This window comes from Haemaphysalis longicornis, unplaced genomic scaffold (assembly GCF_048455015.1).
Source record: "Haemaphysalis longicornis isolate Haplotype H1 unplaced genomic scaffold, Haemaphysalis longicornis Haplotype H1 scaffold_41, whole genome shotgun sequence".
Classification (NCBI taxonomy): domain Eukaryota; kingdom Metazoa; phylum Arthropoda; class Arachnida; order Ixodida; family Ixodidae; genus Haemaphysalis; species Haemaphysalis longicornis.
In genome coordinates, this window is record NW_027526365.1 from 1,916,072 (window position 1) to 1,941,866 (window position 25,795).

The window sequence follows — 25,795 nt, forward strand, 5'->3', positions numbered from 1 at the left end:
CCGGGTTGTGAACAGTTAGCTTCACTGCCAAGGTCCTGCCATTGCTCGTCTTTGTCACTGACGCTTTCAGTATTGGCGACAGTCGGCAGCGTGCTTTGCAAACAGAGTTCGTTTTCGCACTCGTACAGTTGCCTTATCGACACATGGTATCGAGCACCAGCTAGCTGTCTGTATTTGCCTAAACGATCTTCTATGCAATCGGTCTGGATTTTGCCAAGCAGCACATAGGTCAGCTTCAATTCATCTACGCAGTACCTGGCAATCTCAATGGGACCTTGCGTAGTCTGGTGCAGACCAGCACGACTTTTCTTTGTCAGCCTACCACTATCGCAATATTTTGTCCTTTCTTTGCACTCCTCCATCCAGTCCAAAAGGTTGTAGAGGAAATCTACTTTGCAGTTGGCAAGCGAAAACACGGGCTCTTGAGACTTGTCTCTTAATCTGGCTTCTTTAGACGGGGTTTTTACGTTCACTATCTTCCACCATTTCACCATGATTTCAATAAACGTGGCGGTCCCTCCTACATGGCAGAGATCGTTTTTTTCTCCAATGTCTCCAAGAGCGGGAGGTACAGTATCGTTCAGCACCTGCAGAGCAAGCTTCACGTTCTGTTTTTCGATGTTTGTCGGAAACACGGCTTTCCGCGACAATGTGTAAGCATGCCTGAGTCACGGTGTAAGATACAATGTTAGGTAAAGACACAGCATGCAAAACGAACGCGCACGTGTCGTTCTGATAAAGTCGTCAAATTGACGCCGCTGAGACCGTTCACTGCAACGCCCTCCAGAGGCAGAGAAAGTTGTCCGGCGCCGTCCACTCTGAGGTGTTCGGTTCTTTTCGGCTTCTTGTAGGGCCTTCTCGGCAGCTTCTGTAACCGGTCCTCTGCTCGATGTCTGCTCGCTGTGGCTTTGCCGGTTCCGCAGGCCGGTGGAGCAGACGATAATTTGAAGAAAATCGTGCGAAAGCTTTTGCGCTCGCCCCAGTGTTTTAACGTGTGCTGGGCATGCGTTTTGTGTTGGTAACAATCAAAAGAAGATAGAAAACAGTAAAGCGAAGGGAATGTGCGCCGCGGTAGCCGTCGAGCACTCACGCGAGTGAGATTTCATGCTTGCGCCACGAGAAAAATAGGGCGCATATGTTTTATTGAGTACGTACTGCAACTGCTGGCAAAGAAAAGTGACATGAGTTAGCGTTCCCCGCGATCATAAACAAATGAATGCGTGCTGTGCGGCCGAACCTAGCAGAACATGATGCTGCCTTGCAGTCAGCATTTCTCTGAAAGTGCGGTGGCTCGAAAGGGAACTTTTTGGAGCTTGGAGGAGAAGTACTACTGAATGTTGAAGAGTTTCGAGCTCGCAAAAAATGCAGCGCCGTCGATTTTACCGGTGGCTACACCCCCTCCTCCCCCCCCCCCCCCCCCCGCTACTCAGTAGAAGCAGCGGCAAAAAAAGAGCGTCCGCTGTCGGAGCAACGCCCCGACATGCAAGGAAATTAGCCAAGTTTCTGAAATGGATTAAACCAGCGGAGGGTACGCTGATGCTTCTTCGTCGTGAATGACGTTGCACCACTCGGGTAAGTTCACAGACGGAGCAGCGGAGACGAAGCGAAGTTGTCAAAGGCACTGCCGGTGTCCAATGTTCCAATGTACAGAGGAGCTGCGCGCGCGTCCAAGTGAACTTAGATCGCCTGACCTCTCGCAGCTATTTTGACAATGCGATAAATTACGCGTTAACATCGCGTTGTGTGAGCTCACACGCAGTTCTGCCACCAGATGTCCTTTCAATCAAAGGTCTACACGCGGCGCCACAAACTTTAATTGACAGATTTTTAAGCTGCTGTGTCCACACCTAAAAGTGTATCTTACACCATGGCCTGGGTACAGTCAAACCAGACTATAACGTACCCGGATAGAGCAAATTGTGCTATACATCGAACAAAACCAAATCAGTTACGGAAATGCATGCGAAACATATTCCTTATAACGAAGTTCACATCTGATATATCGAACTCGGCGCGCCTACAATGGCCGCCGAAATGCATAGTCTCCAAGCGGCGATTAAGATGTGGATTGGAAGCGACCACGGAGCAAGAACCGCGACTGAGACGTTGCGCCTCGCACGGAGCGACGTGACGCCTGACACTTTCCGTAACTGTTTCCGACGCGCGGGACTCACGACGGAACCCACACAGTCAGCCAGTCCGGACCAAGATGGCAGCATCGGTGAACTGTCGGAAGAGCTCGCCAACATTCTCGATGTTGTGCCGAAAGAAGTGTCCCTCGAGGATTGCCTGAGTGCCGTCGACGACGTTTCCGTCACTGTCAGCCCCTCGGACGCGGACACCGTCGCCGATTTCATGGCACCTGGTGCTGCTGAAAAGCCCCTAAGAAGCGTCGTATGTCGGGAGTGAAAGCCGTCCGATGCTTAATATGAAGCGCTTGCGGCAGTCGGGTGTGTTCCGCCAATATTTCTTCTATATTGAAGGACACGGATTCCAACTGGTGAAATTAATGTTTCGTGTAGAGAATGCTGCGCTAGTTGACACCGCCAAACCAAAAGGGAAAACAAAAATCACCGCTTGTTTTTGCGAAGTAGGCAGTTAAGGTGGAAAGTAGGTTTTTTATTTGCAATAAATGGATTGTTTTGGGTATAATAATGGCAATTTTACTGTGTTCGTTCCTGCATGCGGGGATGATGGAGGTGGGGAGGGGGGAAGGTTCCCGCGGCCCGGGGGTTGCGAACTCATAACAGTAAACTCGTTCTAGGCGGGTTCGGCTCTATCGAGCTATTGGATCTATCGAACTAATCGCGGCGCATGGTGCAGCTCGCTATAACCGGGTTTGACTGTAGTTGGCCGACTTCAATGTTGTACACATCCACAATGGTGCCAGAAGATGCTGAAAGCATACGCCTTTAAGATGCGGTCTGCTGTTCGAATTCTGGGAAAAGGAAAGAGCGTTGGTGATAGCGCCGTTTTATCCAGCTGTTGCGAACTCACTTTATCATGTGTACTGGATCAATCACGAAGAATAAAGGCCTTTTGGGATCGCATGGACGCGGGCAGACGAAAGCTGGGGAATTGCTGGTTAGCCCTTACGAGCGCTGCTCATTTGCGTTACGGTCACACTGCTGTTAATCGGTCACAACACAAATGACTTTGTAGCCAATCTTCTCAACACCACACATGACCTCCATGAGCAGTTTGTGCAAAATATTTCCTGTGGCGCCGCGGATAGGAACTACGTGAGCAACTTCTTTAAAACTATAATCAACGCTCTGCACCATAAGAACCAGGGCGCTAGTAGTTGCTTCAGAGGTCTCCTGCGCAATGCCGGTGATGTTTCCGCCCTTGTAGTCGAAGATCGGCCTAATGTGGATCTCATCCACCATGGCATGAGATTCACCATGGCAGAGGGTTGACGCTCATCCAGGCCAGATATCCTTGTCTTCATGTAACCTTAGAAAGTAGAACATTCAAGTTCTGCCTGTGAATTAATTCCGTAAGAGGAACATACAGACCTGCTAGTTACTGGATGTGATATTGTGATATCGCCATAACTGCGCATGTATTTGTACGCATGTGGCGATATTGTGTACAGGAGGCAATAAAACCTTGTGACCTCCGGTGAGTACCCCTTCCGCGTCTTGCTCTTCGAAAGCAGCGTCAACTGTTTGTCCTTTTCCGCCAGCGACAATGTATTGAGCAAAAACCAAATGGCTTCAATAATGTCCTTAGTGTGTTCTTTCGATGGTTAGTCCGTGTTGGTGTCTCAAGCCTGGACACCGTCGAGGTATTCCACGACGGCCCCTTTGCTATCTGCGGTAGCCGGAACGAACAAATCGCGCCCTAACGTGGTTGTCGGATTCTATATAAGGTGGAACGCTGTCCCCGTGTCAGCTTTAACAACAACCGAGTACTTCATCCAAGGAGATTCGTCTTTGACGATGTGAAATATGAGGAGCCGCTCCTTCTTGATGCAGTGACAAAACGCTGATTGTTGGTTGATCATGTAGCAAGCTAAGTCTCCAATGCACGCTATTCTGTCTGCCTCTTGTTCGCGGCGAGACATCTCTACGGATTCTGCGATAGCTGACTGGATGGCTGCCGCTTCAAGCCGCTTTCGCTTCGAGTCCGGGCTTGCTCTGCTTGTGCTCTCTTCTTAAATATATGACGGGGATCACGAAAATTTCTAATGTACAGCACCGGGACGAATACGGGGACTGGGCAAGGGCGCGGTTACCGTGCGCCCTTTCGATCGTCGGCGTACGAAGTCTCGTAGATGATGGCTTCGGGTTGCAAGTGCAGCTCGCACACCTACAAAAAATACGAGTCGTACTTTAAATTCAACTTTATTTTCAGTACGTGATGCGTAGACTTCTAGTACCATGGGCTATTTGAAGAAGAAACGCTGTGTAATTTTAATTGCAATCTAAAGCACAAAGAAACTTCTGCAGCATAACTTACCCTGAAATACTGTGTCGGACTGAAGTTCTTTCGCGGTATAGCGCGCATCCATTTCCTGCATATTTCCTCGTGGTGGGGAAATCGCAAAACCCGCACCTTGCGTGTCGCGTCGTAATTGCCGCGGCACTGCGGCACACAACACTTGTGCGACATGGTGAACTCAAAATAGTGTTGCTTCAGACTTCACGTTCCATCCATCGCCACAACACGGCTGATAGCCAAAATTAAATTACGAAATCCACGCAATCACGAAATCCATGAAATCACAGCATAACGTGCACGCACGTGCACCCACGTGGGCCAGCAACCACCTGACATGCACGGTTTTCTGCGGGACTACATGTACTCTGCAGTAAAACATGGTGCGCTCGTACGACAACGTTTTCAAGCTGCATAAAATTATTTTTCTAAAATATCAGTGCCATACGAACAATGCTTGTAGATCCACAGAGAGAATTGCTTTCCTGATTTATTCAAATATCACCACACATCAGAAACATTAATTTTTGTTGTAATATGGTGCCAGGTGCCTCCATCTAGGGGGGGTGCCATGAAAACTGGCGGAGATACGTTTTTTAAGCGTGTGCTTCCGCGCCTGCCGCACCGCCTTCCACCGCCGCTTCCCTCTCCGTCTCCCCGCTGCCTCCATCAGCAGCCGCCGCGGCGACCACCTACGCCCCGCTACATCAGCACTCAATGTCGTCTACAGCACTCCGGCTTCCAGTCTAGAAGGTATTGGTTATAGGTTTGCCATGGTGAGAGAAAGTAGCTGAATTCATTTCCGACGTTTAGCGCTCTGTCGCTATCGGGCACATCGGAGGCTGTTCACTGCAAAGCGAGACATGCTCTTTGTGCACCGCTCTATGCACTGAAACACATTGGTGCTTCGAAGAATTTCAGTAAGCACTCATGAGCGCCTTGAGCATACAAAACGCTGATAATGAAAGCAGACCATCAAAATGTAAACGTCTTTTCTAGAGCGTATTCCGTAAGGCTTTTTCGTCGACTGTTATCTCCCAAGTTAATGCGTTGCTTTTAAAAGGACCGCACGTGTTGCCCGGTTTACATATTATTTAAAAAAAAACGCTCCCTCATTAGGAGCTTGATGGGTCATAAATCCCGCCTTTCTATCAACTCGAGTTTAGCACGAAGCCATGTTGATGACAAGTAATAGCAATAGCGGAGAACATAAATTTACTGGTACAGTATTGGGAGAGGTTCTGCTAACTTGCCTTTCAGAAAAACTATTTCAACGTCCGCCAGGTCACACTGTTCCGGAGTAAAGCCTTCCTCGAACGTTCCAAGACCTACAAAGTTTGGGTGACGCCATACAGAACTTGACCAAGCGATACACGTGCTACCTGGCTTTATGCACCCATCCATTCGCAGTCGTTCAACCGCATTGTATTTTTCGGCACGTAGCCATCGCTTCAACTCTTCCTACATACCTCACCAAACGGCATCATCTTGGGAGTGAATACTTCCAACTGGTTTATTTTGAAGAAAACACTAGTACTATACATACATCAGTCTCCCATGTGGCGGTAAATTATTACAACGAATAAACAGAAACAAAAACGCAGTCACTCATCGGCCTGCACAAGTGTATTCTACAGCTTTACGTGGTCATGCAAGGGTGTTAGCCAAATGAGCGTATTCACGGCCATGCAGCACTATACTGAGGGCATATTTATACATCGGTCGGCATAATCTTCTTATATAAAAGGCCTCGATTTTTTCCCTTGTTGTTTTATCTCTGTGTTTCGATGGCAGAGTGGTTTCTTCAAAAACTGGTACGCAGCCGTTTGAGTTGCAGTGTTTTGCCAGGTGACTGTCTCCTTCTCGTTCCTTTTTTGTGCTTTGTTTTTTTTTCACGCTGATTTTCATAACTACTTCTTAAGCGCCAAAAACTACGGGGACATAGAATGCGACAATCATGAACGTTTCAATCATGAACGTTTCCCAACTCGTCAAAATCACAGTCCTCGTGAATGCTTCCTTCATACCACTGCTCACAGACTCAACACACATCAAACAGCGTCGTCTTCTGGAACAGTTGGCGCTGCTCAAGTGACTCTTCTTAAGGGCACGATTTAGTAGTTGTAATATAAAGGCATGTCAATAACAACGCGATCGTTTTAAGCCCAGTGTAGTGTTGGGAGCCCAGCTGTACCATCTAGCAACAATAGAAAGCTGGAATAACAAAAACTTCATGTTTAAAAAACAAACACTGAAGTTTCCAGACCAGAGTTATGACCCCTGCACACCGAGTTTCCCCTTCTCGTGGAGCTAACTATTGCAGCGGCCGGTTTGAAATACGTTTAGTGACCTCTTCGAAACATTGGGAAGCTCGTGCCTGGGGATGAATCCCTTTTCTTCACTTGCGTTCTTCGTCCTCTTTGCAGGGCGGCTTAGAGGACGTCGATGGCATGGGAAAAAAATCCTCCTCATGTGGCCCAGAAACATCGCACGGCGTGTTTCCGCATTTCGTCCAGAGATACCCGCTTTCAAATGGAGATCTCCGGTGTGCACCACCTCTATCAAGTCGGTGTCTACATCGGAGGACCTGCAAAGTTTCTGTCAGAAGCGCACGCTCGTGGTTCGCCGAGGATGTCGCAAAACTCACGCAGGGAAAAGGCGGGCTGCCTACGCCGCACCAGGCACGTGCGGAAGGGAATGAGCTGTTCTTTCAGAGGCCCAAAGCTACTGAGCAAGCACCCTTAAATACTTTCTCTGACTGTCACGTAGACACATTGTATCCCAGGGCTCTGGACCGGGCCGAGTTCTGCAAGTACAATGAAGGCGACAAGGTGAGAAGCGTTTTCTTCTAAACAGGCCCACCGCTTTGATGGGCTTGTTCGGCCATAGTATCCAGGTTGCTTCAAAGTGCAATCCTTGTTAAACTTTAGCTTGGACTAAGCTGTAAGTGTCCTCGACGGTTTGCCACAGAACTCCTTGTTTTTTCCTTCCTCAGGCAGGACTCCAGTCGCACCAATGCAATGCAAAAATAAATGTGGCGTAATGTTCTTTATAACCAGCATTTTTTCGGCACTCCCAAGACATCGCAGAAATCAAGGAGTACAACCGATTTTATATAACAGAAGGCGAGGCCCTAACCATATGGTTGATGGTGTTAAAAATCGGAATCAATTTTGTATTTGTAAACAGAAATGTTGGCTATCGCAATATTTTTATTCTCAGTATCCTTTTTGATTTGTTCTATATTTAAATCAACATTGTTGCGCGTTTCGCCAATCCGAATTTAAGTGCAGGTCTTCTATAGATCAGGTGTTTACCCTCACTCTTGTTGAAATTAGGTTACTAAGTGGTGTCCCAGATGGCAAATGTGTATGGGGTGCATACGCAACACGCGCACCGTCTTAGGTGTAACCATATTTGTAAACTGTATGTCATTGGCAGAAGGCATGGCCACAGCGCTGCATGAATCAGTTCTCTCTAAAGGATGCAGTAGGTCACACAACATCGTAAGATTTGGAGTACTCAAATATGTGCTTACAGTGCCGCTACGTCTTTTCCCAGGGCAAAAAGCACGGCTTGGGGCTCGGACATCACCACCGGCAGGAGTACAGACAAAACTACTTCTGTTACCCAATCCTACAAGAGCCCAAGCTGGCGGCCAAATGCCTTACCGGGTGAGCGCTGGAGAGGGTGTTCACATCGGCGCACTGAATGCTCGCCCTTTTAAAGGTGCTCTTCGACACTTTTGATAAACACTTTCACTCTTTCCTTGGCGTCTGGAAGCACTGCGAAAGCTAGTTATCAGCAGCACGGAGCGCCACTGTGTCATTTGCTCGTCGCACCAGAAACGCTTCGCGTTTCTGCTATCTTTTTGTGGCTTTATTTTTGAAGTTGCTATCGAAAAGCGTTCATTGCTGCAACTGAAGGAAAACCGTCCGAAAGCTGCTACATCGCCTCAGTAACGTAATTCCGGCCGTGGATGAACGTCAAGGCCGGGAAACAGAGTAAAATCTTTTGAGCGAGTTTCCAAGTAATCTGATCGGCATAGAGCTAATTTTTGGCTCAGGTACTTTGCGACTCCGTAGTTTAAGTACTGGGTGTGTTGGGTGACTTCGTTCTGCAAGCATTTAGGATTTCAAAAAAAGTTGAAAAAAGTGTTGCAGGGTCCCCTTAGGTGCAGAGCACTTTATGGGCTAGCCTTGTCGTAGCTCGCTAACGGTCGATGCGACTCCCGGAATCAGGGGGCACAGCGAGATAACGTTCCCAAGTAGAGCCTGATGTACCGTCGTCGGGGGACCACGCTGAAGCTTTGAAAACCACGCGGTTTAAATAGTCATAACCATTTGTACCTTGTGAACCTTTGGCGCTTGTCATGCATCCCCCTGTTGTTTAGCGAAAAAAAAAACTCCAGGCACATTTCTGGCAAAATCTCTGTGTTTAACCGGCATCGCCGCGTTCATTTAGTTACGAACGCTCTTTGGGTTGGCTCTTACGATAGAAAGTGGGCCTGCAAGAAAAAAAAAATTGCGGGTTCGAAATGCCGCAGAAAGGCTCCAGCCGCGCAAGAAAAGAATTTCGCGCTTGAAATGACGCAAAAGAGCTCCAGGATACAAAATTAAAGTAAGCACAAAAAGAACAGAACTCCCGCTGGCACAGTTTCATGCTTTCATGTTTTCTAAGCACTGCGAAGGCGAGAAATGTGAAATGCATTGGGTGGCAGCAATGAGCGAATAACGGCGCTGCAGCCCATTAAGGCGAACCACTGCTCTGCACTTCCGACTGCTTTTACATTAAATGGAACGGCTTTAATTTTTTCCAGCAACGCTCGCGAGTGCGAGAATTGGTTACAGCAGTCAGCAGGGAGACCTCGAAATGTATTTTGGAATAGTGAGGAAGGACGTGTAATAAAAATGCACTTTTCTGGCATGCAGTAAAATAAGTAGGTAAAATAAAATGGAGGGGGAGTGCCAACTATGCACTGCATCATTAAGCATGATAACATGATAACAATGAGAAGAGCCCATAACATTTTACATGGTTAATTTTTCATTTTTGAGGTATTGGTAAGAAGTAGACGAGAAAATTAGTGAAGGTTCATCTACGTACAACACCATACACGCCACGCCCACGCACGCACGCACGTGCGTCTCTCCATAGTTTCCACATAAAAAATCAATAGCAGAACGGCTGTTAGGGCAGGTATAGTGCATCACTGTTTACTTTACGTATAAATACACAGCTTTCCGGCTGTTGAAAATTCTCTATTTGCAGCAGCTCTACAGAGTTTACTGAGAAGTTAAAACCGGAAACCTACAAAATTCTTCTTTGACGACTTTAATATGCCTGGCTCTTGGTGGGACCCCGCCGAAAATGTCAATGGAAAGTCCGAAGCAGCACATTTGTTGGACTCGCAACTCACGTCGGACGAGATAATGGCCAACGTTAAATCCGATGTGCCGATAAGTGAAGCGTCCCGGCAGCGCAATGGTGCAGTGGTGATGCACTTTGCGGGACCGGTCCCACCCGCCTTCGTCGCTGTCTACAAGCCGCTGCTCCCCGTGAGAGCCTGCCGTCCCAGACCTGTCCAGTGCGACCGATGTGGGAGACTTGATCATGTGACGGCCGGCTGCAAGGGTACCGTGAGGTGTGCGCGTTGTGGGGGAGGACACAACTCACAACAGTGCACCGCAGGTGTTGCCCGCTGCTCCAACTGTGGTGGCCGCCACAGTGTGACGGACCCCCGTTGCCCACGCTGGCAGCACGAGCGCTGTGTAGCCACAGCCATGGCCCAGGCGCTAAAGCCAGTGCCCCGTGCTCAGGTCGAGGCGTCGGTTCGATCAGCGCAGCCCAGCTACGCCGAGATGGTCAGGCGGTGCAGCACCCAGCAGCAGTCACGGCTTGGCCCACAGACTCCCCAGGGACGACTGCAGCCCCGGTCTGCAGCTCAGCGGAAGGCAGCCAGGCGCGCCACTGCCCAGCAGCCCGCCCCGCCCGCAGCCCCAGTCGTTGTGCTTGCAGCCCCCGGCCCTGAGCAGCTGATGCCCGTCCTCCTGGCCCTGACGCACAGCTTGGTGGGCCGACTGCCTGCCGATGACCCGGCAAGGATGGCGGCCACAGACGTCTTGGCCCTACTTAGCCCCCCCGCCCACCTACACCATGGCTAGCAGACCCAGTGGGAAAGGCCAGCGGCCACGCAACCTGCAGTGGAACTGCAACGGCCTAGGCCGCCGCTGCGCGGAGCTGACTGAGCACCTATTGCGGGAGTCCTTCGACGTGCTGGCACTGCAGGAAGTGTACATCTATAGCGACACCCCGCGTCTGCCGGGCTACGTGTGCCATCTCAGCGCCACGAGCTGCCGCCTGAGGTCTTGCAGCAGCACACCGTGCCGCGACGCCAGCCACCCACCGGGAAAGTCGCGGGCAGCGGTCTATGTGCGCGCCACCCTCAACAGTGCTCCTGTTGACCTGGCCCCAGTTGCTGACGGCCCAATGGAGGTGCCGCCGTGACAGTACGCATGGGGACAACGGACACTACCGTGGCCAGCGTCTACATCCGGCCGCAGAAACCATGGGACGCCGTGGCGCTGTGCCGGCTGCGCGCAAACCTGGGCTCGGACGCTGTACTGTGCGGCGACTTCAATGCACATCACCCTGCCTGGGGGAGTCATCGAGCCCCCCGAAGGGGACGAGAGCTGTTAGACGCCATCACCACCTGTGGACTGCACGTGGCCAACACCGGCAGCCCTACTTTTGTCTGTCCATGTCGTCGCAGTGGCACGGTCCAGCAGTCATGCATCGACCTAACCTTGGTGACGCAGCGGTGCGCCTATTCCTGGGAGACCGCCGCCAGCACGTGGGGTTCTGACCACTACCCCATACTGGTCACCCCCGGGAACCACCGCAAGCGAGCCGACACAAGGGCTTACGCAGTCACTAGCTGGGTCGACGTCCGCAAGGAAATGACCAAATGCACCGAGGATCCTGAAGTCGACTTCCTCGCTGCAGTCGTGCGGAGCGCCGACAAGGCAACGGTACGGGGAGAGCTACCTCTCTGCACGCCACTCCCGGACATGCAGCTGCTACGGCTTCGGGCCCGCCGCAACCAGCTACAGAGGAAGGCTTTGCGAAGCAAGCGCCCAGAGGATTGGACGGAGTACCGGCGGGCGGACGCCCAATGCCGCCGACGGGCACGGCAGCGTCGCAGGCAGGGCTGGGAGTCGCTTTGTTCGTCCATGGACACTCGTAAGGACCCGGGCAGAGCCTGGCGTATCTTTAAGGCTCTGCTGGGGCCTACCACCACCAGCCGGCGTCCCCTGCATGCGGTCGCCATATCCCTGGGCATCACAGAAGGGGCCCTGGCGGAGCTGTTCGCCGACCAGCTTGCCAAGGCCGCTCAAACCCCGCCTCCAGTTCCTGCGGCCTCACCCGACGCGGAGCCAGCCGCCCCACACGACCAGAAAGTGGTGTCCTTCTGCTCCACGGACATCACGCTCCGTGAGCTGCAGGCCGCCCTGAATCGATGCCCCAAGCGGCGGAGCGCTCCTGGTATGCACGGGGTTACGTACCAGATGCTGCGGAACCTGGACGTGACTGAGTTAGAGCCGCTTCTGCGACTGTTCAATCGGGTCTGGCGGACTGGTGTCCTCCCTCCACCCTGGCTCGTGGGGCTCATCTCGCCAATTCTCAAGGTCGGCAAGCCCCCGACGGAGCCAGAGTCCTACCGTCCTGTGTCCCTGACGTCGGCTGCTGGGAAGGTCATGGAGAGTGCAGCCCTTGCCCGTCTCGAGTGGATTGCTGACCACAGCGGCGTCTTCCGGGAGCAGCAAAGCGGCTTCAGGGGGCACCGCTGCACGGCTGACTCCCTGGGGGACGTCATCTCGATGCTGGAACAGGCCCGCCATGACAAGGAGGTGGCCTTCCTGGTCTTGCTGGACATGCGGTCGGCATTCGACACGGTTGCCCACGGGGCCATCCTGGAGGCCCTGGACGGCATGGGCGTTGTGGGGCGTCTAGGGGGCTACATCCGGGCGTTCCTGCGTGACCGGACCCTGCGGGTGAAGGTAGGCCGGGCGACCAGCAGTCCTCGAGACATCCGCTCCGGGGTGCCCCAGGGAAGCGTGCTGAGCCCGTTTCTTTTCAACTTGGTGCTGGCTCCTCTCCCCGACTGCATCCCTCCAGGCTTGCGACACCCAGTAGAGGTGGCGGTGTATGCTGACGACGTGGCACTCTGGACCCATGGCCCCACCAAAGACTGCCATATAGTCAAGGCGTGCTTCCAGGAGGCTGTGGGCGCAGTTGCGGTCTTCCTCGAGAGCCGTGGCCTGCAGGTCTCGGAGGCCAACCCGCAGGCCCTTATGCTGCACCCGGGAGGATGGAGGGCTTGACAGGCAACACCGCCCATCACACTCAACGGGCGGCCTCCTCCCTGGCGGCTGACCGTGAAGTACCTGGGGCTGCTCATTGACTGCCGGCTCACATGGCTGCCCACTGTCAAGGCCCTCCGGGCACGCAGCGCACAGGTGCTCCAAGGGGTGCGGCAGCTTCTGTCACGAGGCAAGGACTGCTCACACCAAGTGGCGCAGCGCGTGTTCCACGGCATGGCCTCCGCAGCTGTGCTGTACGCGCTTCCACTCGGCTACCTGGGACCACGACGCTGGCAGGAGCTGGAGATCGACCAACGCCGCGCCATCCGCCTCTGCCTGGGCCTCCCCTCCACATCGCCGGTTGCGGGAACTTACACCGAGGCGGGCACCTGGCCCATCGAGATGCGGGCCTTGCAGACGGGGCTGCGGCACATCCAGCGTCTGCTGGCCGTACGTGACGGGGCTCTGCTCCTGCAGAGGTTCCGTAGCCGGCCCAACTCGCACATGGGAGCGCTGCTCACTATCTTCAAGGAGGGCATCGAGGTTCTGAACCGACCCTGTCTGGAGCGCCACAACCAGACACCGGAGAGGCCCTGCGGATCACCACGACCCTCCGCGGGGTCCGCAACAAGCGGACCACACCACCCCAGGCCATCCGCCAAGAGGCGGCCGTCCTGCTGCAGGACGAGCTGAGCAGCTACCTGCATCAATTCACGGACGGCTCCGTCAAGCACAGCACGTGCGAGGGGGCGGCTGCGTGCGTGGTGCCTGAGCTGGGAGCCAGCCGGAGCTGCCGCCTGCCCTTCCCCACTTCCTCCACAGGGGCGGAGCTGGCAGCGCTGCACCTGGCCGCCGACCTCCTCCTCGAAAGGGGGCCCCATAACCACCCCGGGGCGGTCATCCTCACGGACTCCAGGACTGCCCTGCTGCGGCTGCACGCGGCCGATCAACCCACCAACAGCAGCGGCTACCCGGAGCGCTCCCTTGCAATCAAGCTGCACACTGTGGCCTCCCGAGGCTGCGACCTGCGGCTCCACTGGCTGCCGGGCCACAGTGGCATCCGGGGCAACGAAGACGCCGACGCCCGCGCCAGGGAGGCCCACCAGGAGGGCACACCAGTCTCCGAAGACGTCACCGCGTTCGACGAGGCCCGCACTGCCCTGGCCCGCATGGTGCAGACGATGCACCCCGACCCTCGGGTCGTGAGCGGCCTGGCGCCCAGACCGTTGCCCGCACGCATCAGCAGGGACGCCCGCTGCCTGCTTCTCCGCATGCGGCTGAACTGCTGCAATGTGGCGGAGCGTCTGCACCGACACGGCCGCAAGGACTCCCCTACATGTGCGGACTGTTCCGAACTGGAGACGCTCGAGCACCTACTCTGCTTCTGCCCCCACCACGCAGGCCCGAGAGCAGAGCTCCACCGAGCGCTCCAGCATCGAGGCCTTCCCAGCGCCAACATGGAGGACCTTCTGTACCCGAAGGGACCTGCGGCAACCCAACGGGAAGTCTCCACTTAACTGCGTCACTTCCTGGAGACGACCGGCCTCACGCAGCGGCTGTAGCCCGGAGTGCAGCGATTGACTGGTGTGCCCGGACTGACAGCTCTCTTTATACCTTTCTCTCCCTCTCTCTCTCTTTCTACTTTATCCTATCACTCCCCCTCTACTTCCCTTCCCCGGCACTGGGTTGTATGCAGGTGAGATCCCTGCCGAGCTCAAAATATCCCCAGTGAATTTCCTTTCATTTTCCCGTCGCAAACCACAACCACCCCCAGCTGCGAGGTTTAAGGCTCAAAATGACCCGTCTTCTCTCGCAAGCTTCAAAGAATGGCGGTCCTTAGCGACAAAGCTTCTTTCTCGGGACAAAAACATATTTGCCTACTACACTGAATCATCTCTTATCCACTCCCTTCGTGAGGTCTGGCGGTATATTAAGTTCCGCACACGTCACGGACGCGATAGCATAACTATTCAGGATGGTGACAAGTTTGTGCCTGACCCAGAAGGCGTCTATGAACTTTTCGGACGTCATTTTTCTTCGACATACTCGACGTCTTCTGACAGCGGCAGTGGACTACAATGTGCAATGTAAAAATTCTTTATTTTTCATCGCTTCCAGTCTCATGGACCAGTGTTGCAAACGCCAAACATTACCGACAATGATGTCGTGTCCGCTATTCGCAAACTCCCCTCGAAAAAGTCAGGGGGCGGCTACAGCATTCCCTGCTTCATCGTGAAAGGCTGTTGTGCTGTCTTTTCACCTCTGCTCTGTCACATTATACGCATGTCACTCGTTGAGCAACATTTTCCAGCAAACTGCAAATTATGTGCAATCTTCCCTTTGCACAAGTCCGGAATTGCCACTATCCCCAGAAACTATAGGCCAACCTCCCTGTTGTTTTCCTTTTCCAAAGACTTAGAGATAGCCATGCATCATTATCTTCTAGCAGCAATGCGTCCATTATTCCTTCCCAACCAACACGGCTTCATTCCTGGAAGGTCAGTAGAATCAAATCTCGCATGTTTTCTAAGCGAAATTGGCCCTCCAGTGCTCTCTCGTCAACAAGTATATACAGTATATTTCGACTGTAGCAAGGCCTTCGACGCGGTTAATCATGACTTACTGCTTCGCAAATTAGCCGCATTCGGTCTATCCAGTGAGTTCTATAATTGGTTCGGCACTTATTTAAAAGGCAGGTTCAATTGTGTCTGTTACGAAGGCGCCACCTCCCGGCCTTTCGCGATGATATCAGGGGTATCTCAAGGTTCGACACTGGGCACTCTTATTTTTAACATTTTTGTTAATGACATCCACCCGGTTATTAGGCACTGTACGCTCTCTCAGTATGCCGATGATATCAAGCTCTATCGCGTGGTCTCTTCACCGGAAGATCACGTAATGCTGCAAAATAATATCAATGCAGCTTCTTCATTGTGCGACAGCAACTATTTAAAGCTCAATATCTCCAAAACTATCGCGATAACATACACTCGTAACACTGCCCCGCTCTTTTTCCCATACTCTCTGTTTGGTGTTCCCGTAAACCGCGCTACTGTAGTGCGTGATTTAGGTGTAATGATGGACATAAAACTACTTTTAAACTCACACGTGAAACACCTGACCTATTCCTGTCTCCGAATGCTTATCTGCACGCTTGGCTTCCCAAGCTCCTGAATCTTTATGAGCTATGTATTACACGTTCCAGGCTTGACCTGGTGTTTTTTTAACTGCATTCATTCCAAGTTTGACTCTCCTTGCCTTGTAAGCTCTGTTCACCTGTGAGTGCCACGCAGACCCCTGCTGCCGCGTGGCTGCTTTCATGTTAACAGAACACTGAGCCCGGCACCAGCTAACCGATGCCAACATGCCTATAACAGTCTGTTTGTATCTTGCGTCGACAGTTTCTGCAATGACATGGTTTTTTTTAAACGCTCCGTGAAAACTGACATTTTGAATGCACATGTTGTAGAGAGGTCAAACATGCACTTCTTTTTCTGTTCTTGGGTTTCTGCGCTAGAAGCTCCACTTTGCTATGCTTGTTTGTGTTGATTGGGGCGTGCTATTCACACGACCCGCAAGCCTGTGCTGCTCAGAAAACGTTTCGCTTCTTCGTTCACTCTCATTCCTTGTATATATCTACACATTTATTTTCACCCATTTTGAAGTATTTCCCTTCCTATATGTTGTCTTTTGTGTGCCCATATTCATGTACCCAGTGATTTACCTGAGCAGGCCCTTGCGCTCTTGGTGAGCACTTAAAGTAAACAAATAAATAAATAAATAAATAGCCAATGGCACTAACATTAAGCAGAAATTTTAGCCCAGTTAAACTTTAGCCATCCACGGATATGGTGAAACTGCCTTCAAATGTACGAGCAATGATGCATTGGCCCCGAACTAGTCGGAGGGGATGTTTAGTTTATGGTCCCTTTTTGCGTATATTGTAAGGCGTGTTAGAACCGCGGGATGTTATTTAATGAAGTTCATTTGAGCAAACGTGTGCTCCGTGACACACTATAAATACAAACACAAATTGCGAATAGCCAGTAAAGAAGAACGGGCACATAAACAGCCGACAAATCGAATGGCGCTTCGTGTCTGTCTCAACGCTCGTATCTTGAGGTGCCAATGGCACTAACATTAAGCAGAAATTTTAGCCCAGTTAAACTTTAGCCATCCACGGATATGGTAAAACTGCCTTCAAATGTACGAACAGCGATGCATTGGCCCCGAACGAGTCGGAGGGGATGTTTAGTTTATGGTCCCTTTTTGCGTATATTGTAAGGCGTGTTAGAACCGGGGGATGTTATTTAATGAAGTTCATTTGAGCAAACTTGTGTTCAGTTATACACTATAAATACAAACACAAATTGCGAATAGCCAGTAAAGAAGAACGGGCACATAAACAGCCGACAAATCGAATGGCGCTTCGTGTCTGTCTCAACGCTCGTATCTTGAGGTGCCAATGGCACTAACATTAAGCAGAAATTTTAGCCCAGTTAAACTTTAGCCATCCACGGATATGGTAAAACTGCCTTCAAATGTACGAACAGCGATGCATTGGCCCCGAACGAGTCGGAGGGGATGTTTAGTTTATGGTCCCTTTTTGCGTATATTGTAAGGCGTGTTAGAACCGGGGGATGTTATTTAATGAAGTTCATTTGAGCAAACTTGTGTTCAGTTATACACTATAAATACAAACACAAATTGCGAATACCCAGTAAAGAAGAACGGGCACATAAACAGCCGACAAATCGAATGGCGCTTCGTGTCTGTCTCAACGCTCGTACCTTGAAGTGCCGTCCAACCCAGGTGCAGCCAACGATATACACAACATTTCCCGTCGAACACCAAGAATCTAGGCCAGGAATGGTGGGGTTGGCATTTCTCTATAAGAGAAAATGGACGGGCATGGCCTCATGCCAGAAGAAACTAATCCATCCACTGCTTTCCGTACAAGTAAGATAAACGTATACGAGGCAGCAGAAACATTATCGAAAAGAAAGTTATATATCGAAAGAACATTTTACGGCGTTACCACCATCTAAACGTGCATCGTCCTGATGCATCCATAAATACGCAAAGCCATTTGGACTAGCACAAAAATACAATGCTTGAGAAAAATGAATAATGTTTATTAACTGACCATATCCCTTCTGAAATATTCCGCCTATACGGAATGATGGGAATACAAATTCTTTAACAGGGGAGCTCTTCCACTAGCCGTAAGATTGCCGCTGCAGGAAAAAATACCAATAAAGTGCGGAGCAGTCGTGAGTTCGTGTCACGCGGCGACCGCCGAGCGTCCTCAGTACGCTTAGTGGCTTTAGCAAAAAAAAAGAAGAAAAGTGGCAAATACCCCTAAGAGAAAGAAAATGACCAGTGCTCGGCAGCGCGTGCCTCGAGGCGACCGCCAAGTCCCCGGCTCGCGCAGTGCTTTACGAAGGAAACTCCAGCGCTGTCGTCAAGCGCTACCGTGCCTGTAAAAATAAAGCTAGCGCTAATCCTAAAGATGAAGAGACAACCCGCCTGGGAGAGGTCCCCGAGACCACCGCATTCTTTTAAAGACATGGCTACGAGTGTGCCAATACTTCCCTAGACGACTTGCAGATCCCGACACCGATGCCTCGAGTCGATGACAATGAGCTAATGGAAGCATACAATGCTGAGGATGGCTTTGCATCCTCCACTCGCCACGAAGAATTTTAGGACCTCTTCGATGCAAATGACGACGATTACTATCCATAAAACTATGCAAATAAACAATGATACTGAAACTTAACCATGTATTTGGCAATGCTGACCTACAACAGCTTCTCGATATGTCTTGCGCAAGAGTGCATGGTTTCGTGAATTTTTTTTTTTTTTCGGTGACGCACCACCGGGATTAAAACAGGGGCATGTTTCTGCAAGAGACGATAATAGAGTACTGTATTAGGTTGAAAACGACATCTGTTTCATCTCTTTTTTTGACAGAGAGAAACAATAAATCATGGTACGTATGAAACTCCGCATTTACGGCGTGTGCGGAAAACAGAGGCATATGGAGCTGTATTTCGCTCTTTATTAAAGACACAAACGCTAATACCCCGTCAAAAGTTTATTTTCTGAAAAGTCAGTTGTGTGTGTGTTTTTTTTTTCTCGAAAACATATACATTAGTTGTGCCTGGGTGCGTAAAACTCCGTATGACTTGCGTTTATCCGGAAGGTTTCATTACAGAAACGCTTTGACGGAAATCACACGAACTACCCGGTCCCAGTGAGGCGTCGTGAAGGCATGTATTCGCTATTTGGGGTGCAATTATGAGCAGTGACCACTCCGAAAATGTCCATTTCGCGTCCGTTTCAGTCGCATCGTAGTTGCTCTTGCGAGGCCTCTGGCCAATGGGTGTGCTGCGTCACATCAACTGGTCTGATTTCAGCCAGTCAGGGCTGGCTCAAAAAAGGAACTTTCAAACGGACATAAAATAGACAAAACTTGAAATTCCACCCCTTAGATACCCCGCACAGACCTTTGAACGTCATTCAACTGTCTGTGCTTCAAAATATTGTCGCAGAACCATTCTCACCCAAGCAGCATCGTCGCATTGGTGTCGAACTTCACACACGCGATGTCTGGTACCATACTCGGCTTCTCAGTGTGAAAAAATTGGCAGCGTATCTGCTCCTTTCGTTGCAAAGGTCGACAAAAGACGACAGTCTTTGTCGACATTTACTGAGTAAACGCCTCCTTTCCCTTTCCCACTCACTTCTCATGTTGTTCCTCTTGCGTAGCGCTCCTCCCAACGTAAACACGCTAAAGGTTTGCTCAAGTCCATTTAAAATAACCGAGTTCCACTGCTCCAGGCCCTGTGCCTCGAGGCCAGCGCTGCCGTACGGCGGAGATGCGCGTGAATCTAGGCACCCTATTTCAACTTATATAAAACCGTTTTGCCCTATTCCACGCGCGTTCCAAGCAGGACGTGGAACCTATCTAGTGGTCATAGGTCGGCAAAACAGAAAGAACTCACTCAAACTCAATCACAATTTTTTTCATTCACGCTGTACTCAATCAAACTCAGACTCAAAAAGCTGGTCTGTTCACAAAATCACTCGTACTCACTCATCAAATACTCATTTGTAATCATACTCACTTGTACTCAAACTCATTTGTCCTCACGAGTATTCGTACTCAATCTGTACTCATGAGTACTCACCCAGTACTCATGAGTACTCAATCTGTACTCATGAGTACTACTCATTCTGCAATCATGAGTACTACTCATTCTGCAATCATGAGTACTACTCATTCTGCAATCATGAGTACTACTCATTCTGCAATCACGAGTACTACTCATTCTGCAATCATGAGTACTACTCATTATGCACTCATAGTACTCAATCTGTACTCATGAGTACTTAATTTGTATTACTCGCGAATAATCAACTTATCTGCACTGTTAGCTAGGTCGTATCTCGAATGAAAGACTAAATAGAAAAAAAAAATATGTTTAATTGATTAGAAAAACACAGGATCGGGCTCAGGGGAGCTCGGGGCTTGTCGGTGCGGCCGTGGCCGTAAACTGCTGTTTTCTGCGTGTCTTCGGGTGGCAGCTTTTGTCGTCCGTTTTCGTTTCCAGGCGCGCTGATACTCTCCTAATCGTGCTCCAAATCAGAATTGTGCCTTCCCCCAGGCACAATGAAGCGTTTCTGTAGATTAACGTCCGTTCGTATCGAGATCACTGTCCGCTTATTCACAGATGCTCGATGCTGGCGTTTGTTTTTTGTTGTTCCGGATACTAGAAACTTCATTAGGAGGGTGTTCGTCTCATTGAGCTTCGGTGAATTTCAAATCTGCTTTCTTTTATTGTGTGTGTGCCATGGGATTCACTTCGTCAAACCTGAACTTGACAGTGTTTACGGCGTTGCGTTAGTCGCGCCGCTTCCGTCGGCGATTGTGTTCGTGTAACTCGTCGCGTGCTTGATGCATGTGGGGGCGTTGACGTCCGGTGGCGAGCTGCGCTGTGTAGGGATGGCATAGTTCGGCGTGTTGAGGACGTTGCTTGAATTGACGTGTGCGTTGCGTATGATGCGGGAGCCGATTGGCTTTTCGTTGAGTGTGCGGTAGCGGGGCGTTTTCGTAGGGTGGCATGGCTGATCGGTCAAAGTCATTGCGGCTCCGTGCTCGCAGTTGCCGTGGTTGTTTCGGAAGTGAAACCATTGTGGTGGGGAAGCGGGGGTAGTTCGTGCCGTCCGTTCGGTCCCACATTCCTTGGCGTCGCAAGCGTGACTTCATTGTTAGGGCATTCGATGCCTTCGTTTGGATCGGGTTCATTCGTTGTCATTTTTGTTGTGTCCGTGTCGTCGCTCAAGCCCTCGTCTTTTGCCCGTTGTTTCGAGAATGCTATAATCGCTATCTCTCCCATACAAGCAGGCTCCGTTCGTCCCGAGTCCGCTTGCTCGCGGTTGCGTCCTCTTGTACGAAATAGTGTTTATCGTGTGAGTCTCGGTCGGAGCGCGGATGCCGGGGATCTTGTTCGTTCTGGCTCGGACATGCCGCATGCGCTGGCCGTGTCGTTGCTCGTCGACGGACCTACCTGCACGAGTGTGATGTCGTTCGTCCGCTGGACTCGGGCTCAAGCAGCGGGTGTCTGAGAGCTCGTACGTTCCGGTAGGATTGAACCGCGTGCGCTGGGTCTTTTGTTGCTTGTGGCCACGTGATTTCTGAGGTTGTAACATTCGCTGGCCAAGTCGGGATAGCAGCAGCGCGAGCGGAGGATGTCGCGAATAGCAGTTTCTTCTGTGTGTGCTGGCTTGGTGGCGTTCCATGCGCTGTGCATTTCGTTCGCCGTGGTCAGCTCGACTGGTTCAAGTTGGATGTCGTTCGTCACCTCTGGTGCGTTTCGTGCGCTGTGCGCCTCGTTTTATCTAGGACACTCCCCTATAATTGGTGTGCGGTCGTTCGGCACGTATGGTGCATTTCGGGCGCCGTGCGTCTTGCTCGCTTGTCGGGGCCATATCTAAAAATCCGGATGCGATGTCGTTGGCTGCGTGGACCGGCGCCGGGACAGCACGAAAGAGGAACGGGCGAAAGAGGAACGGACGACACTGCAATACCTCGCGCTACTCAGCGCGAAGTTGCAAGTTTCACGGCGCAACCGCCACAAGTACTCCCTCCCTGATGTGTTTACGTCTTGGCTAACGCTTGCGTGTTCGCCGATCCACACGGCGGACCAAAACGATTATTTGGACCGCGGTCCGCGCATCCCGTGATAAGACGTCACCAGTTCGCGCGCCGCCGTTGGACCGCGCAGGACCGCGGCCTTCGCGGTCCAAATATTCGCCGAGGCTTTTCGGCCCGCAGTCTCGACGGCGGACCACGACATCATAACAGCGGCCGCGTCGCGTGGGCGGAGCCGCATCCAGTTGCGCCAATAGAGAATAGCGCGGGCAGCGCGGCTGTTTCGAAGCGCTCGAAGGAGCCTGTCAATCACCCGCGGTTGGATAAGCAACGGGCTAGGCTTACAATCGCGACGCATACTTCATTCGCGCTTTTTCTTGAGTCCTGACTCTTACTAGTGCGATGTTAGCTATGATTATGACTTTGTTTCACGCATGTGGACCTCAATTTAGGGAAGAGTTCGGTTCCAGCGAGCGGTGACGAGCCGTATGCAGCCCGGATCGCCCCGCCGTCGCCGCTCGTCGTGTCGCCTTCATGCGAACGACGGCGGCGGCTGCGTGAGCACGCCCGCCCGGCTTGCATGCGGGTGGCCGTTATTGTGGGGATGAAAGGTTTCGTGCAGGCTCGTGCTTTACAACATGTTGTCGCGGCCAAACGGCGCCTGTGTTCACCCTTCTGGCTTGTGAGTTCAGACGGTCGGCCATTCGCAGACCGCTCAGCCGGCCCGCCGTGTGGATGCGCTCTGCTTTGGATCGGACCGCGGCGGACCGTGACGTCTCATCACGTGACCGATTGAACGGCGGACTCGGTCCGTCGTGTGTTCGGGACGCAGGGAAAGGCGTCAGGGTGGCGCGTCGCTTCTTTCTTTCTTTCCAGGGATGCTATCACGGTGCCAGGAAAGGAGCTGAGGGCAACAGGCAATGGGATGCCTCTCATTGGTCGATGGCGTGGGTTAACCGAGGTCAGCAAAACAAACAAACAAAAAAGCGGATTTTTCGCCGCCTTGTGCCACCGGTTGCACACTCTTTCTTTGTACTTTCACGCTCGCGCTCCCGGTGCCGGCGCGCCAACGAGGCGGCTCAGCGAAGAGGGAAAAAAAATCGCCCTTCAGATGCATTTCTGACTCCGTGCTCTGGTGTTTATTTTTTTTTTCTTAGTTTCATGACGTACAGTTCCCGTAATAGCTCGAAAGCGCGGCAACGTTTAGTCGTTGTGTGCTCCATTGTACATATAAATAATGCACTGTCGACGCCCGTAGCGTCAGAAAGCGCACGGCTGTTAGCCAAGCTTGTATGGCTACGGTTCCGTGTATAATTCATGTCTGTAAATAAGAACTCCCGAGACTCCATGTGTCTTCGAAGCGCGCGGGGTTGTAGCCTGAGACTTTCACTTTCATATCACTTTTGTATTTATGTCTGGGTTCAAATATCCCTGTTTTATTTTTGTTGAACAAAGCTGATAAATAGGAAGCATGGTACCAGCTTTAGTAGCGAGGGAATATTTTGCCAATATGAAGCCCTCGATTAAGGATTCTTTTAACTTTTGGCCGAGCGGCTGAATCGCGGGGCAGTTGGCCAGTTGTAGAGAGGGCACATTATGTACATAAAGCTACTTAACGGTGACCCCAGTAGCTCCCATGTATACAGCGGGGCGTGATATTAAGTTGCAATAATAAATTATCTTTATGACAGACACAGACAGACAGACTGACAGGCCAACATTGTCCCGCTCAAGTGGCCAAAGAAAGGCTATCGTCTTTAAAACCAGCTGGAAAGAGACGCTGCCGCCACTGTTCCGCATTCAGCGAACATTGCGCAACCGTACCCCTCGCAAGCGCCGCCAGCCCGCAATGTAACAGATAAACAGAAAGACGAAAACCGGCTACCGCGCGAAAAGCCAAAGAGGGAAGTCCCCCCGCGAGAAAGGGACAGGACAGGGGCGCTACGCGTCGTTGTGTCTATTTCCGTTAACAGCACGGTCAAAACCCCCACGGGTCTGACCTTAATCACTTATTTTTGTGTGCGTGTGTGTGCGGTTAACCAGAGCGCCCGACACAAATTTGCTGCACCTGGCGACACGACGACGGTGGGCCCGATTCGCGCCTCGGTCAAACAGCTCGCGGCAGACGTGCCGCGACTTGGTGGCACACAGCGCCGCCGAGTCTACTCTCCTTTTCCCATCGAGACGGCCGCACCAAATCATGCCTGGGACGACCGGCCCGAAAAAGACATGCAGCAAGTAGACCCTGGAGACGGCGCCGCTGAGTAGCCTTCCCTTTCTTGTCGTGGCTCGGCTGACGCAATCCCTTCGCTTTCAAACTGCGGCAAGTGATAGTCCTGATTGGAAAGATTCGAACTGCACGCGGCTGCGGCGGAACCCCGGGGGATAAAACCAGCCCTGAAGCAGCGGCTGTGCAGGGGCATTTCATTGGAGGCACTGAGTTGAGAAGTGCTATCGCCTTTGTGCGAGCCATGTAACACTCTTGCTACCTTTGTATATAGTGTATATAAATGCAGCTTAAAATCGCTGTCGGCTCGACAACTTCATCGCTCTGCTCTGCGCCGCGTCGATGACGGACTGAGCAGGGCAACGTCGCAACAGTGGTGACTGAGCAGGAATGGCCCAGTCCAAACAGTGTGCGTGTGTGTTCGGGGGGGGAGGGGGGGAGGGGGGCGTGGAGGGGGTATCGCTCGCAGTCGAGGGTCGCAGGGCACCCAGTTGCTGCCGGTGCTTGGCAGCCGTTCCAGCAGTGTCGAACTGCGCTGCCATGCTTCGTGCACTCGAGAACAAAGTTTGCAGACGCGTTTTTTGGAGGCGTGATAGCTTGCACTGACGTCACTGTATTGCCGTGTTAGTTGGTTGGTTGCACCGTGGAAATCTGCAGCTCTTATCTCGAGCAGTGCGGATGAAGCTGGCAGCGATCGATCAAAAAAAGCGGTGGCGTCGTTATGTGCAATCCACATGTTTTACGAGATGTCCCAGCGTCTGGCGTTGGCGTTCATCACTTCAAAACGATTCCTTCACGAGGCCTCCCACAGTGCGAGCTTAAACTCGACAGTAGCTGCTAGCGAGGGGTGTGCGCCCGCCTGTAAACAGTAGTGAAGGGTAGGGGAATAACAACCACCGAAATTCATCATCATCGTCAGCGTCGTCATTACACGGTGGCATAAACGAGAAGCGGCGAATGGGGTTGCCACTCGAAAGTAAAGCCATTCGAAAGCAAAACGCTCCTCCAGCGGCAAGATGCCAGAGCTCTGCGACAAAATATGTGAGGCTAAACAAGGTGTCTCACGCGTTCAACTGGATATTATGATGTCCGATTCACAACTCACAAACGTACTTAGGTGTACCCGGATATTTTATTTCCATTGCTGGGGCAAATTCCAGCGCCGCGGTTGCACGGTGGGGCTGTATGCTCACTTGTAAATGGCACTACACGAGACCATATTACTAGCGAACCTGAGCAAAATGTTTCAAAACGGGAACCTAATAAAACCATATGAGCGCACGTACATCAGCCAAATTGTCGCTTCAATACACACAGCGAAATGGTGCGGACAATTTCGGTGAGACAAACGTTACAAACCACGTAGTCGGTTTGACGCGAGTTACGTAAACTAACTGCGACTGTTGAAATGAGCGGTTCGGTTCACAAAACGACTACACAGCGCGACATGCGTCTACGGAAACTTCTGAAAACCGAAAAAGAGGGATTTCAGTACGCCTAATGCGTCCATTGTTAGCAGCCTCCACCACCTCTCCCCTAAAACAACTGGAAGGGAGCACGCGCAATGAAGCCGCCATGCGTTCACAGGCCGCGTCAACAAAA

At 51.6% G+C, this 25,795-nt stretch overlaps 1 protein-coding gene across 2 annotated transcripts in view; it reads left to right on the forward strand.

The window, feature by feature from the left end:
• LOC144137592 (death-associated inhibitor of apoptosis 2-like) overlaps positions 1-25,795 on the forward strand; it is a 103,543-nt gene that overhangs the window by 44,460 nt on the left and 33,288 nt on the right. For both annotated transcript variants that reach the window (XM_077669515.1, XM_077669516.1), the window contains exons 5-6: positions 6,870-7,274; positions 8,005-8,117. In XM_077669515.1, the coding sequence (XP_077525641.1) occupies positions 6,870-7,274; positions 8,005-8,117 (518 nt within the window). The remainder of the gene's footprint in view (positions 1-6,869; positions 7,275-8,004; positions 8,118-25,795) is intronic.